The 13,831-nt window shown below is 45.2% G+C and overlaps 1 protein-coding gene across 1 annotated transcript in view; it reads left to right on the top strand.

Annotated features, from left to right (window-relative positions):
* The first annotated feature begins 209 nt into the window (after positions 1-209).
* zgc:101569 (uncharacterized protein LOC449822 homolog) overlaps positions 210-13,831 on the top strand; it is a 38,119-nt gene continuing 24,497 nt past the window's right edge. The window contains exons 1-3 of the mRNA XM_056249810.1: positions 210-402; positions 7,655-7,715; positions 12,750-12,859. Of these exons, the coding sequence (XP_056105785.1) occupies positions 267-402; positions 7,655-7,715; positions 12,750-12,859 (307 nt within the window). The 5' untranslated portion in view covers positions 210-266. The remainder of the gene's footprint in view (positions 403-7,654; positions 7,716-12,749; positions 12,860-13,831) is intronic.

Here is a 13,831-nt window from a genome sequence, read left to right as displayed (position 1 = left end):
ACCATATTTTGGATAAGAAGTGCAATTCTATTTAGATGCAGTGGAAGGACTGTCATTTAATGTTTTGGAAACCTTTGGTGTCATTTCTTGTTAATTTTGGCAGTAAAATAGAGGATGTGTGTTTTACTACAGTATGCGATTTATGGGTGACTTTTACTTTGTTAATCCGCAATACTGATTCTTCTTACGTCAACAAACAGTGAAGTTTGACACAATAAACTTTGCAAAACACAGATTGAAAGTGCTTTCAGCATTTTTCCGAAATTATGGCTTTAACTTTAGGGAGAATGTCAGTTGATAATGGATTTAGGAGGGTAATCCACCACACGTGTTTCAACTCAGTGAAAAGACAAAGACTTTATAGCACCGGTTTAAAAGAAGAGAGAAACAGCGGTAACTCAGGTAAGGTGTTCCGAGTTTCCGTTTCTTAACAGTAGAGGTCAGTATAAACTTAAGTAAATTACACTTTACACTTGAAGTTGTTTTACAAAACTCATTCTGTTCTGTCATGCCAGTCTGGCAGAGATTTTGAGATGCCAGCCTTGGTGTGTGTAGAAAGACAGACTGAATTTGGAATAGTATAAGTTACTAAAAGCCACTTAAGAAGTAACGTTAACTTAGGCCTTGTTGTTGTAATGATATTCCGATTGCGCTAAATGTTTGTTAAAACGAATATCACCTGTTACAAAATTGCCTGTGACTGCTCTAGGCCACTCTATTCTTGTGGAAGACCACATATCTCACTTCAAAGTGAGTATATATCATGTTGAAGATTAGCTGACAGGAAATTTTGTATCCTCTAAAATTGCTCTAATGGCTGCCTGCTCCTCACCGTATTGGCCTTCCTCAGTCCACAACATTTCATTCATCACCTCAATGCATTGACTTCCATTATTTTATTTTACCTAGTAAATGAAAACCTTGTGGAATACCTTTACACGTTGTTATCACTTTTTTTTTTTTCTGTGACCAGTGAGTTGGACTTCAGCAACAATGGGTGATCTTTATATCGTAGTTTATTTTTAACAGAAATCCAGTTTTACACATAATGTCAGTGATGTTACTGAGTTCTCTTACGAGAGGTTCTCTCGTATTGCGTAAGCTAGCTTACGCTACGGGAAAGATTCATCTTTTCTGAGAAATTAAAGCCAAAAATTATCCTATAATTTTGTATCTATTCACAACGCAGTTCAGCTGCAGCAGAGCATGAGCAGGTTAGCTAGCAGCTCATTGGCTCGCTCACAGGGAACTGCTTAAGCCTATGAGGAGACACGAATGAACTCTCGGCCAATGAGAGTCTGACCTGCTCTCATTGCGTCAGAGCCCGCCGAAACGGGCGTGGCCAGAGAGTATAAATTCGCCTCTCAGGCTGTAAATTCAGATTTTTCATATCTTCAGCGAGGCTACACGCATCTGCTGATCCTGAGAGAAGCCGCCGTCGTGGAAAAGGCACCTTCTAGCGAGCATCTGGGAGTCTGAGGAAGCCGGCCGTCTTCGCCACCTTCAGCCGTCCTGCAAGCTAGCGCCATCCGACGGATTCATATCCTTTACCAAAAAGCTTCTTGTATTGTGTGTGTGTATCTAAAAGAGCAGCGAGCGTCTTTTTTAAGATGCCTCGCACACCTGCGGCTCATGCCGCGTCCCTCTCAGCGCCAGAGCCCGCCTTCTTCTGCGCTCTCTGCCTGGGACTGGGACACGCAGAGCTTTCTCTCGCCAACGGCGGATGTTTCCTCTGCGATTGGGCTTCTGTTGTTGACCCTGCGGGCTCGACTCGAAGCGTTACGCCGCCTCCCCCTCTCACCGCCTACGAGCGCTGAATGGGGGACGAGCCGCTTACAGCTGTGCCAACAGCGGCTAGCTTTCTTTACTTTACAAGAGAGCTAGCCCGGCCCCATGCATACGCGTCACCGGCAAGTGGGTTTATAGTGCGTTAAGTTCCGTCGAGGCCGAACTAGTCGCTGCCGCTCTCCCGCCTGCATATAACGCCGCTACATAAAGCGTTTATAGTGTATCAGTTCCGCTGAGGCCGAACCTGTTTCTGCTATCACGCCCTCTTATCTGCTCGCGCTGTTATGTTTGTGTCTTTACCCCTGGCTCAGTGGTGGAACACAAAGCTTTTCGCGCCAGAGATCCGTGTTCGATTCCGGCTCTCGCAGATAATCTTTATGCAGCTCTGAGCTCGCGCCCAGCTCTCTTACGTGACAGAAAGCGGCCGCGCTCTCCCGCGCTCATGAGAAACGTTCTCATTTCCGAGCATAAAGCTGGACAAATGGGTTATAGTGTGTTAGTTCCGCTGAGGCCGAACCTGTTACTGCTATCACGCCCTCTTATCTGCTCGCGCTACTGTGCTTGTGTCATTACCCCTGTGGCTCAGTGGTGTATCACAAAGCTTTTCGCGCCAGAGACCCGCGTTCGATTCCGGCTCTCGCAGATAATTTTTATGCCGTCACAAGTCCAGCCTCTGCAGGCTAAAAATAGTCTCGTGCCCGCTTGCAGCGTTCACGTTTCTAACACGCACTTGCACGCGACGCGCGTCACAAGTGCAGCCGATTTCAGGCTATATATATATCCCGCTGCAGGCCGCTCACGTGACCAGCCTCAGCTGAGAAAAGGACGGCTATTTCTCACCATGGCTGAACCGCCATCAAGGTTTCGCCCTCTGTCAGTCCCCGTTCACACGGCTACTGCAGCAGTGTACACCGCCATCAACAAGCCGGTCTCTTTTCCCGCTTGCATGTGCACAAACGCCGTTTTCCCGCGTACCAGAGAAAAAAAAAAAAAAAAAAAAAAGTGCATAAAAGCCTCTTGTGTAGAAAATGTGCCCACAACACTGTGTTCACTCATACACAAAACACTGCATGTGCACAAACACCGTTTTCACGGCGACCCAGAGATATCTCAAAAAGAGCATAAAAACCTATTGTGTAGAAAATGTGCCCACAACACTGTGTTCACTCATACACAAAGCACTGCATGTGCACAAACACCGTTTTCACGGCGACCCAGAGATATCTCAAAAAGAGCATAAAAGCCTCACGTGTAGAAAATGTGCCCACAACACTGTGTTCACTCATACACAAAAGCTTTTCAGTTCCCGTGTGTCTCACAGAGCCCACTCTCATAAAGCGGTTCCAACCCGCTCGAGTTTCAGAGTGCATAAGCGCGCCCACGAGCCCGTGTGCGCGTCCCACCTCTGCTCACTCTGTTACACGGCCCTTAAACTCCTCTCTGAGTGTAAGTCCCGCTGTCATAAACACTATGAGCGCGCCCGCGCGGCCCGCTGTGTGCAGCAACGGGGACCATGTAGCCATTCACCCCTTAGCGTTACGCTTCAAGCGTGGGAAGCTATTCCGGGAATTTCCCAGTGGGTGCTAAACACAATAAGGCTAGGCTATCGCTTACAGTTCCACCGCCGCCCTCCAGGTTTCCGAGCGCGGCTAGAAACTATTGTGAACCCAGAAGCAGTGACTCTGCTCCGTTCAGAGGTAGCAAAACTATTGTGCAAAAGGGCTATAGAGAGAGTTCCTCTATCTATGAGCGAGTCGGGGTTTTACGGCCGTTATTTTCTGGTTCCAAAGAAAGACGGCGGCCTCAGACCGATCTTAGACCTCAGATTTCTGAACAGAGTTCTCATGAAGAGACCGTTCAAAATGCTCACTATCAGAAAACTCCTCGCGCATGTGCGCCAGGGGGACTGGTTCATTTCACTAGATCTGAAAGATGCCTACTTTCAGATTCAGATGAATCCCCTTCACAGGCCATTCGTACGTTTCGCCTTCGAAGGCCAGGTTTATCAATACACCGTCCTCCCGTTCGGCCTATCCCTAGCACCCCGCACGTTTACGAGGTGCATGGATGCGGCGCTCGCCCCCCTGCGGAGTCAGGGGCTGCGAATACTGAACTATTTGGACGACTGGCTGATTTTGGCACAATCACAGAGGGAGCTACTGTCTCATCGTACAGTTCTCCTCGACCATCTGAAAAGTTTGGGCCTCTCTGTCAACTGGACAAAGAGCGCACTTCAACCCAGTCAGACTATCTCCTTCTTGGGTATAGAGCTAGACTCGGTCTCAATGACGGCTCGTCTGTCTACACAGCGCGCGCGCCGTGTGCAGCGTCTCGCCGCATCTTTTCAGATGAACAGACTCACACCTCTGAAAACTTTTCAGAAGGCGCTGGGTTACATGGCCTCAGCCTCCGCAGTGCTCCAGCTGGGGTTACTGCGCATGCGCCCGCTTCAGTTCTGGTTGAAGAGCCGTGTGTCTCACCGCGCGTGGACCACGGGCCGCCAGCTGATAAAGGTAACGCAGACCTGTATCACAGCTCTGCAGCCATGGACCATGACAGAATGGTTTCAGCGGGGCGTTTCCTTGGGGACCTTTTCTCGCCGAAAAGTCATTTTCGACAGACGCATCCAACATGGGTTGGGGTGCGGCCTGCGAGGGCTCACCGGCCTTCGGCCCCTGGTCAGCTCAGGAGAGTCTCCTCCACATAAACTGTTTGGAGATGCTGGCGGTCGAGAACGCGCTCACGCGCTTTCTGCCGCGCATTCACGGTCACCATGTGCTGATCCGTTCGGACAATATGGCTGTGGTCTCCTATCTAAAACCGTCAGGGCGGCGTCAGATCCAGAATTCTCTTCCGGCTGACAGAACGCATCCTAGTTTGGTCCCAGTGTCACCTGCTCTCGCTCAGAGCGACGCACGTGCCGGGCCATCTGAACGACGGTCCAGACAGTCTGTCCAGGAACCCCATTCCCCCTGGCGAATGGTCCCTGCACACTCTTACAGTCCAAAAGCTGTGGCGAATATTCGGCAGAGCAGAGGTGGACCTCTTCGCCTCAGAAGAAAACACCCACTGCCCAATATTTTTCTCAAAACGCGAGGACGCGCTAGCCCAGACCTGGCCCAGCCGCCTGCTTTATGCATTCCCTCCGGTGTCTCTGCTACCACAGGTGCTTCAGAGAATCAGGGAAACACGCCACTCGGTGCTCCTCATAGCCCCGCGTGGGGAAGGTCAGACTTGGTTTCAGGAGCTCACTCAGCTGTCACAGACAGCCCCGTGGCCCATTCCAGTCAGAACAGATCTCCTCTCCCAAGCTCGCGGCACGATCTGGCATCCCAACCCAGAGCGCTGGGCGCTTCATGCGTGGGTGATCAACGACTACCCGTTGCTTTGCCAGAAGGAGTGTTAAACACGATCATGCAGGCTAGAGCGGCTTCTACTAGAAGGCTCTATGCGTCTAAATGGTCTGTGTTCTCTAAGTGGTGCACCGACAGAAACTTGGACCCACGGTCATGCGAGGTTCCTTCCTTGCTAGTTTTTCTCCAAGAGATGCTGGATAAGGGCAGGTCCCCTTCCACTCTCAAGGTGTATGTGGCAGCCGTCGCAGCGTTTGCTGAACCCAGGCGTGGCCAGTCACTGGGCAAAGATGGCTTAGTCATCCGCTTCCTCAGGGGAGCTAGAAGGATGAACCCCTCACGCCCCCCGTCGGTGCCGATTTGGGACCTTTCCATAGTTCTCGAAGCTATGAAAGCCCCCCCATTCGAACCGTTAAACACCGTGGAGCTCAAATACCTTTCGCTCAAGACTATCTTCCTGCGCGCTCGCGTCAGTGAAGCGTGTGGGGGACCTTCACGTGCTGTCCAGCAGCGCTTCCTGTCTGGAGTTTGGGCCCAATGACTCCTTAGTCGTTCTCAAACCTAGACATGGTTATGTCCCAAAAGCGATTGGTACCCCATTCAGGGCACAAGTTATTTCTCTATCGGCTCTGCCTGCATCCAATAGCGAATCTGACTCTAATCTCCTGTGTCCGGTCAGGACCCTGAGATTATACTTTACTCGCACTGCTCCGGTCAGACGAGCTGAGCAGCTTTTTGTTTCGTTCGGTGGGCGCACCAAGGGGTTGGCCACCTCGAAACAGACTCTGTCCAGATGGATAGTTGATCCCATTGCAGCCGCATACGCGTCAAAAGACCTGCCGTGCCCTCTGGGCATCAGGGCCCATTCCACTAGAGGCATGGCCTCATCGTGGGCTTGGTCCAGCGGAATTTCCATTCATGATATTTGTGTGGCAGCGGGATGGGCTTCCCCCTCCACCTTTATCAGATTTTACTATCTGGAAGTTCCCGCCTTGCAGGCTAAACTACTAGCAGTCTAGTATGTTACAGCTCTTCTGGTTGAGCTGCACTATAGGGAGTTATTCACGCAGACCGGTCTCGTTCTGTCCTTCCTTATTATGTGCTTATGTACTTCACAAATCCCCGGCCCGCTCCGCTGGCCTTTGTCACATGTACATATTTTATTCCCACTCATAAGGGTTCCCCGGGGTCCCCCCTGGGACTCATAGTGGATGCTTAGCACGCACGGCGTTGACCAGGTGTTCCCGTAGCGTAAGCTAGCTTACGCAATACGAGAGAACCTCTCGTAAGAGAACGAATCGGTTACCTAACGTAACCTCGGTTCTCTCTAGATGAGGGAACGAGTATTGCGTTCCTGGCCGTGCTTGTGCTACTAGCGTTCTCGTTTCATTCTATGAAAACCAGAATTTACAGCCTGAGAGGCGAATTTATACTCTCTGGCCACGCCCGTTTCGGCGGGCTCTGACGCAATGAGAGCAGGTCAGACTCTCATTGGCCGAGAGTTCATTCGTGTCTCCTCATAGGCTTAAGCAGTTCCCTGTGAGCGAGCCAATGAGCTGCTAGCTAGCCTGCTCATGCTCTGCTGCAGCTGAACTGCGTTGTGAATAGATACAAAATTATAAGATAATTTTTGGCTTCAATTTCTCAGAAAAGATGAATCTTTCCCGTAGCGTAAGCTAGCTTACGCAATACTCGTTCCCTCATCTAGAGAGAACCGAGGTTACGTTAGGTAACCGATTCGTTTGCTGTGCATGTGGTTAGAAACTAAAGATTATGTAGATTAGCTGTCCAGAAACATTACGACCTAGTTTGATATAATGCTGCTTATTAACATATTTATAAAATATGTAATGTTAGGCCTATTAAATATTTAGCAAGTAGAATTCTTAAAACACGGTGTATAATATTGATTCATAGAATATTGAAATTGTAAAATAATATAACCACCACTTAAAATGTTTAGTATTTCTGAATGTACTTTGACTTTGTTCTGTTTGTTGTTCTGTATTGAAATTCAGTAAAAAGTGCAATGTCATGTCTGCACACATTCAGTTTAGATAGGGTGTGAGATTTATTTGTTTGTTTATTTTACTATATCCGTGGGTAGATGTATAAATAAATCAAGTCATTATCTATGAGAGCATAGTTGTGGATAGTTATGGGAAAAAAAACTTTTCTCTTGTAGGGTCTCTTGTAAGCAGTTTTGTGGCACAGTCTATATGTTGGCCCTAAAAAGCATTTGTACACAGAAAATATGTGAATGTCATTGCATACACATCACAAAAGAACATTTCTTAGGTTTTAAAATTATAAAATGGTAGACATTTAAAATAAATTAAACATATTTTAATATTTTGTGATCTAATATCTTAAGTCTCCAAATGAGGCCATGCATGGCACACATTTTTTTTAATGTAATCTTTTATTGTTTTAAAAACTCTATCTACTTTATGTACCTGCAGACAGATTCATCTGCTCAAATGTTCATGTGTTTCCTCCCGTGATTATGGCAGGTACAGGTTGGACGGTGGTTTCTGAAAGGAGGGGTGCGGTGATGGTCATTGGGATTAACCGGCTTACTCCGTTGCTCCGGCGAATTACTTCATTAATCCTTGTTTTATTGCTTTACCAGGCATTTATAAGCAAGCACTTTTTATTTTTATATCATGTGAACTTATCCACGAAACTATTCCTTATAAAAAACAATTAGATTGCTTTGATATCGCTACTTATATCCAACCTTTCGATTCTCGGCTACTAGCCTTTAGCCCGCTAACATTTCACGCGTGGCCTCGGCCGTCTAATATTACATCCTTTCACTGAAAGGACACGAGTTATATTTGACATTGCAGTCCTAAATTAGTACTGATAGTTGTAGTATCACTGCTAATTTACAGCTCATTTGTTATAATGGCGAACATATCGGATGCGTGTCTAACTTTACCTCTGAGTGCAGGTGAGGACACTTTCGAGCTATTCTCGGTGAATCTGGAGCTGGAATCCGTGGAGAAACAGATCCGTGGTCTGCTGGAAAAGCAAGCCGAGCTGTTGGATCGGCGATCAGCACTTGAAGCAGCACGCGCCGATGCTCACAAGTTAGTGGTTAGTAACTCTTTAACTCCGAGTTCGTCTACTCCGTGTGTTTCTCTGTCCAGAAGGACGCGATCATCTCGGGCTTCATTTACTCCGGCACCGACACAACACAATGGACCATGGATCACGCAGCGGAAGACGCGAGCCAGGACCAGAGCTACTCCTCCGCCCCTCCCGGTCTTCGAGATCTCCACTCGGAACCGCTTCTCCCCTCTTCGCGAGTCGAAACGCGACGACGCCGTGATCATCGGCACGTCCATGGTCCGCCATGTCCGTGCTACCTCAGGTAAAGGTAAGGTGCGCTCTCACTGCTTTCCTGGTGCTCGTGTTCTTGATATCGCTGCACAGGTTCCCGAAATCCTGACCGGGGACGAGCGCGTCGGAGCTGTGGTGCTGCATGCGGGAGGGAGCGACGTCAGGCTGCGGCAGACGGAGGTTCTGAAGAAGGACTACATGAGCCTGATCGAGGCGGTACGCAACACAGCGCCTGAGGCAACGATCATCGTGTCTGGACCGCTTCCCACGTACCGACTAGGACAAGAAAGGTTCAGTAGACTATTTGCACTAAATGAATGGTTAATGTCACTGTGTAATGAACAGAAACTGCTCTTTGTAAATAATTGGAATCTGTTTTGGGAGCGACCCAGGCTGTACCGTGCTGATGGCCTGCACCCCAGCAGAGCCGGAGCGGCTGTTCTGTCGGATAATATCTCCAAGACGTTACGCACCAGATGACTAATAAGTCAAAATCCAAATCACAGTCTTTGCTGTCCAAACTTAATTGATATACGTAGTGAAGAACATTATATAGAAACTGTGTCTATTCCTCGTTTAGTGAAGCCAAACAATAAATCTAGTGCAGGATCTAGCAAAAATCTTATTGTAATTAAACCAGAAAATCTAAATATCAGTGAACAAAAAGAATTTCTAAAGCTAGGTCTTCTAAACATTAGATCGCTCACACCTAAAGCGGTTATTGTAAATGAAATGGTCACAGATAATAATTTCGATATACTTTGCCTTACTGAAACCTGGCTTAAACCAAATGAGTATTTCGGTCTAAATGAGTCTACTCCGCCAAGATACTGTTATAAGCATGAGCCCCGTCTGACTGGTCGTGGCGGCGGTGTTGCAACAATCTATAAAGATATTCTTAATATTTCTCAGAAAATAGGTCACAGATTTAATTCGTTTGAAGTACTTATGCTAAATGTTACGCTCTTAGATGTAAGAAAGAAATCCATATTATCTCTAGCCTTGGCTACTGTATATAGACCTCCAGGGCCATATGCTGAATTTCTAAAAGAGTTTGCAGACTTTCTCTCGGATCTATTGGTCAATGTCGATAAAGCAATAATTGTTGGAGATTTTAACATACACGTAGACAACAAAAATGATGCCTTAGGGGCTGCGTTTACAGATTTATTAAACTCCTTTGGGGTCAAGCAAAACGTCCGTGGTCCCACTCATCGTCTAAATCATACACTAGATTTAATTATATCATATGGAACCAATCCAACTGAAATAGATATTATACCGCAAAGTGATGATGTCACTGATCATTACATGGTAACGTGCATAATACGTACTGCTGAAATATGTCATGTTGCGCCACGTTATAGACCAGGCAGAACAATCCTTCCAACCACTATAGATAGATTCTCAAATAGCTTACCTGATCTATCTCAGCTGCTCAGTGAACCCAAACTAACAGATGAACTAGAGGAAATGACTAGCAGTTTGAGCACCATTTTCACTAGTACATTAGATATTGTTGCACCAATTAGATTAAAAAAGGTTAAAGAGAAAACTAAAGCACCATGGTACAACAGTGTTACGCATGATATCAAGAGAGAAACTCGTAACCTAGAGCGTAAATGGAAACAAACTAATTTAGAGGTCTTTAGAATCGCGTGGAAAGACAGTGTGTCACGTTATAAAAAGGCTCTAAAAACAGCCAGGGCTGAGCACCTCCGCAAACTAATAGAAAATAACCAAAATAATCCAAGGTTCTTATTTAACACCGTGGCTAGACTAACAAATAAACAGACATCACCAGAGCAAAATATACCGTTACAGTTTAGTAGTAATGATTTTATGAATTATTTCAATGAGAAAATAGAAAGCATTCGAAACACAATTATAAATGTACAATCCTCTATGGTCTCTTATGATTCAGCCTCAATTATCGTCCCTCAAGAACAACTACACCGCTTTGCAACGATAGGACAGGAAGAGCTAAATAAACTTATTATTGCATCTAAACCAACAACATGCTCATTAGATCCAATACCCACTAAACTACTGAAAGAAGTGTTACCTGTAGTGGAAGAGCCTCTTCTTAATATTATTAACTCGTCTTTATTCTTAGGTCATGTTCCAAGAATATTCAAGTTGGCAGTAATAAAACCTCTCATTAAGAAACCGCAACTAGATCCAAATAACCTAGCAAATTACAGACCCATTTCAAATCTTCCATTTATGTCCAAAATACTAGAAAAAGTTGTATCCGCTCAACTGTGCTCTTTTTTGCAAGAAAATGATATCTATGAAAAATTCCAGTCAGGATTCAGACCGCATCATAGTACAGAAACTGCGCTAGTTAAAATTACAAATGATCTACTCTTAGCTTCTGACCAAGGCTGTATCTCAATACTAGTCCTACTTGATCTTAGCGCCGCGTTCGACACTATAGATCATAAAATACTCTTGGATCGACTACAAAACTACACTGGTGTTCAGGGACAGGCATTAAGCTGGTTTAGATCGTACTTATCTGACCGTTATCATTTTGTCTCTTTACACGGGGGAAAATCGAAGATAACGTCAGTAGACTACGGAGTACCGCAAGGATCGGTGTTAGGCCCTCTGCTATTCTCAATATATATGCTGCCACTTGGTAATATTATAAGAAAACATGGAATTAATTTCCACTGTTATGCTGACGACACTCAATTATATATTTCATCACGACCAGATGAAAACATTACCTCATCTAAATTGACAGAATGTCTCAAAGATATAAAATGCTGGATGACGCGTAATTTCCTGCTATTAAATTCAGATAAAACGGAGGTATTACTTATTGGTCCAAAAAACTACACACAAAACCTCTTACAATACGACTTTAATATAGAAGGATGCCCTGTTACTTTTTCCACTACAGTAAAAGACCTGGGTGTTATACTAGACCGCAACTTGTCTTTCGAAAATCATATTTCATGTGTTACAAGAACAGCCTTTTTCCACCTTAGAAACATTGCTAAATTACGTAACATGCTATCTGTTTCTGATGCAGAAAAGTTAGTTCATGCATTCATGACCTCGAGACTAGATTACTGTAATGCTTTATTAGCTGGTTGTCCTGCATCCTCAATAAACAAGCTACAGTTAGTGCAAAATGCAGCCGCTAGAGTTCTTACTAGATCAAGAAAATATGATCATATAACACCGATTTTATCATCTCTGCACTGGTTACCTATTAAGTTCCGTATCAATTACAAAGTACTACTACTGACCTATAAAGCCCTTAATGGTTTAGCTCCTATGTACTTAACGGACCTTCTTTCGCCCTACAATCCACCGCGTTCTCTAAGATCACTAAATTCAAGGCTTCTGGTCATTCCTAGGATATCGAAGTCCACGAAAGGAGGGAGGGCATTCTCGCATTTAGCTCCAAAACTCTGGAATAGCCTTCCCGATACGGTCCGATGCTCTGACTCGCTGACACAGTTTAAAACTAGACTAAAGACGTGTCTCTTTAGTCAAGCATTCACATAATGCTTACCTTTTAGTCCTCTGCTATGCCATACGGAACCGTTTGCCACTGAAACTGCTTAACGCACCAGTGGGGCTCGACAGCCTTATAGACAAACGGGTCGGTCCGTATGGTTGCGGAGAGTTTGGGTTACGGAGAGTTGTGAGATTATGGTTTTCTAACACCTACTCCCGTGTAATGGAAATCATTATGAACATCAGCTATGCTAATTATTTCCCATCTGCCTTTCTGCTGTTATCTCGGGACGCTTGTCCCGAGAAAAATGGCGTTCGTAGGCTCCAGTTTGGTATCCTGCCTCTCACGGGGATTTCGGATGCCTCAACGCCTGTGATGAGAAGACCAACGCCTGTGAAGAGACGACTCAACGCCTGCGAAGAGACGACTCAACGCCGGCGATATGTTATCCCCTAAATATTACATGATTAACTAAATGTATTTTTTCCAGGTACTCTCTGATATGGACTTACTGTAAAGCTATGATTGTTAGCCAGAGGAGAACTGGCCCCTGACTAGCCTGGGTTCTCCCAAGGTTTTTTTCTCCATCCAATCTGATGGAGTTTTGGTTCCTTGCCACTGTCGCCTTGCTTTTGGCTTGCTTAGTTGGGGATATTTAATATTCAACAATATTATTGAACTGTGTTGTACTACTTTCATGTTATCACTGTGAAGCTGCTTTGATGCAATCTGTATTGTGAAAAGCGCTATATAAATAAATGTGACTTGACTTGACTTGACCGTCCTGAAGCGCGTAATGCAGTAAATCAAGAGACTGCTCAGAGACTGACCGAGGAGCTGACAGCCTTTGACCAGGACAACAGCCTTAATGTGGCAGTGCTTTATGGAGTCGGTAAGTTCAGTTACACACTACTGTGACACACTGTGGAAAAAGTGGGCTGACTTTAGTTCAGTTTGATGGTCAGTGGAAAGAATGAAAGAATGTCATCTGTTTGAGCAGTAAAGCAAAGAATAGTTTATGAAGGCACTTTACCCCCATTTGTTTCAACTTTTGCTGTGAAATTTGTGTAGACTTTATGTAGCCCCACCCCTTTTCAGAGCGACCCTGTTTGTTTTCTGTCTTCCGGTTTGTATTTCCACAGCATGAAGGTAAGATCTTACGGATTTATGAATGAACCGCTCGTTTTAAAGTATTTTGTAAAGTCTACTGATATTTGTTATGACATCCGCTTCAAACATTACAATGCTCATGATAAATATATCCACTTCATCAGCTAATTACTTTTCGACAGCGATGCCATAGGGTGCGTCTCATTTAGCTCCCTAGCTCGTGAATCAGTATATCGGGTTCACGAATTCGGGCACTGGTAAGGATAGTAAGGATCCTGGCTCACTCACCACACATTGGGACACTGATGACTCTATTTCCGGCGACATGACAACGTCCTAATTGTATAACATCACAACTGGTTTTTATGTACAACAGCAGAGCTGATATCTTTCTGACATTACTTGTAATGTTATTTAAGTTACATTATGATAAATACTTCGCTTGTTACATATACGTGCAACATTTTAGCTGTAAATAACTTGTAAATATTAGTTAAATTATGTTCATTACCTGTCTAGCAATGAATGTTTATGCTGAAATAATAATAAAATAATGTTTTTATTTTATTTTTAAAAACATCTATCGCGTGTCATTGTGTAGTAGGTTGGCTCGCAAGATTTAAGTTTTGCGCTTCAGAACATCCGTTAAGGGAACATAGTGAACATCGATGCTGCCTGGTTTTCACGGTGCATTGTGGGACTTTTTAGGGTGCGAACGTTTTAGTGCACTGGAAGGATTCTGCGATTGAGACAG

This window comes from Rhinichthys klamathensis, unplaced genomic scaffold, assembly GCF_029890125.1.
Source record: "Rhinichthys klamathensis goyatoka isolate OS25496 unplaced genomic scaffold, OSU_Roscu_1.1 h1tg000064l_1, whole genome shotgun sequence".
Taxonomy (NCBI): Eukaryota; Metazoa; Chordata; class Actinopteri; order Cypriniformes; family Leuciscidae; genus Rhinichthys; species Rhinichthys klamathensis.
Note: the sequence above shows the minus strand (reverse complement) of the source record. Positions and strands in the feature narration are given on the sequence as shown.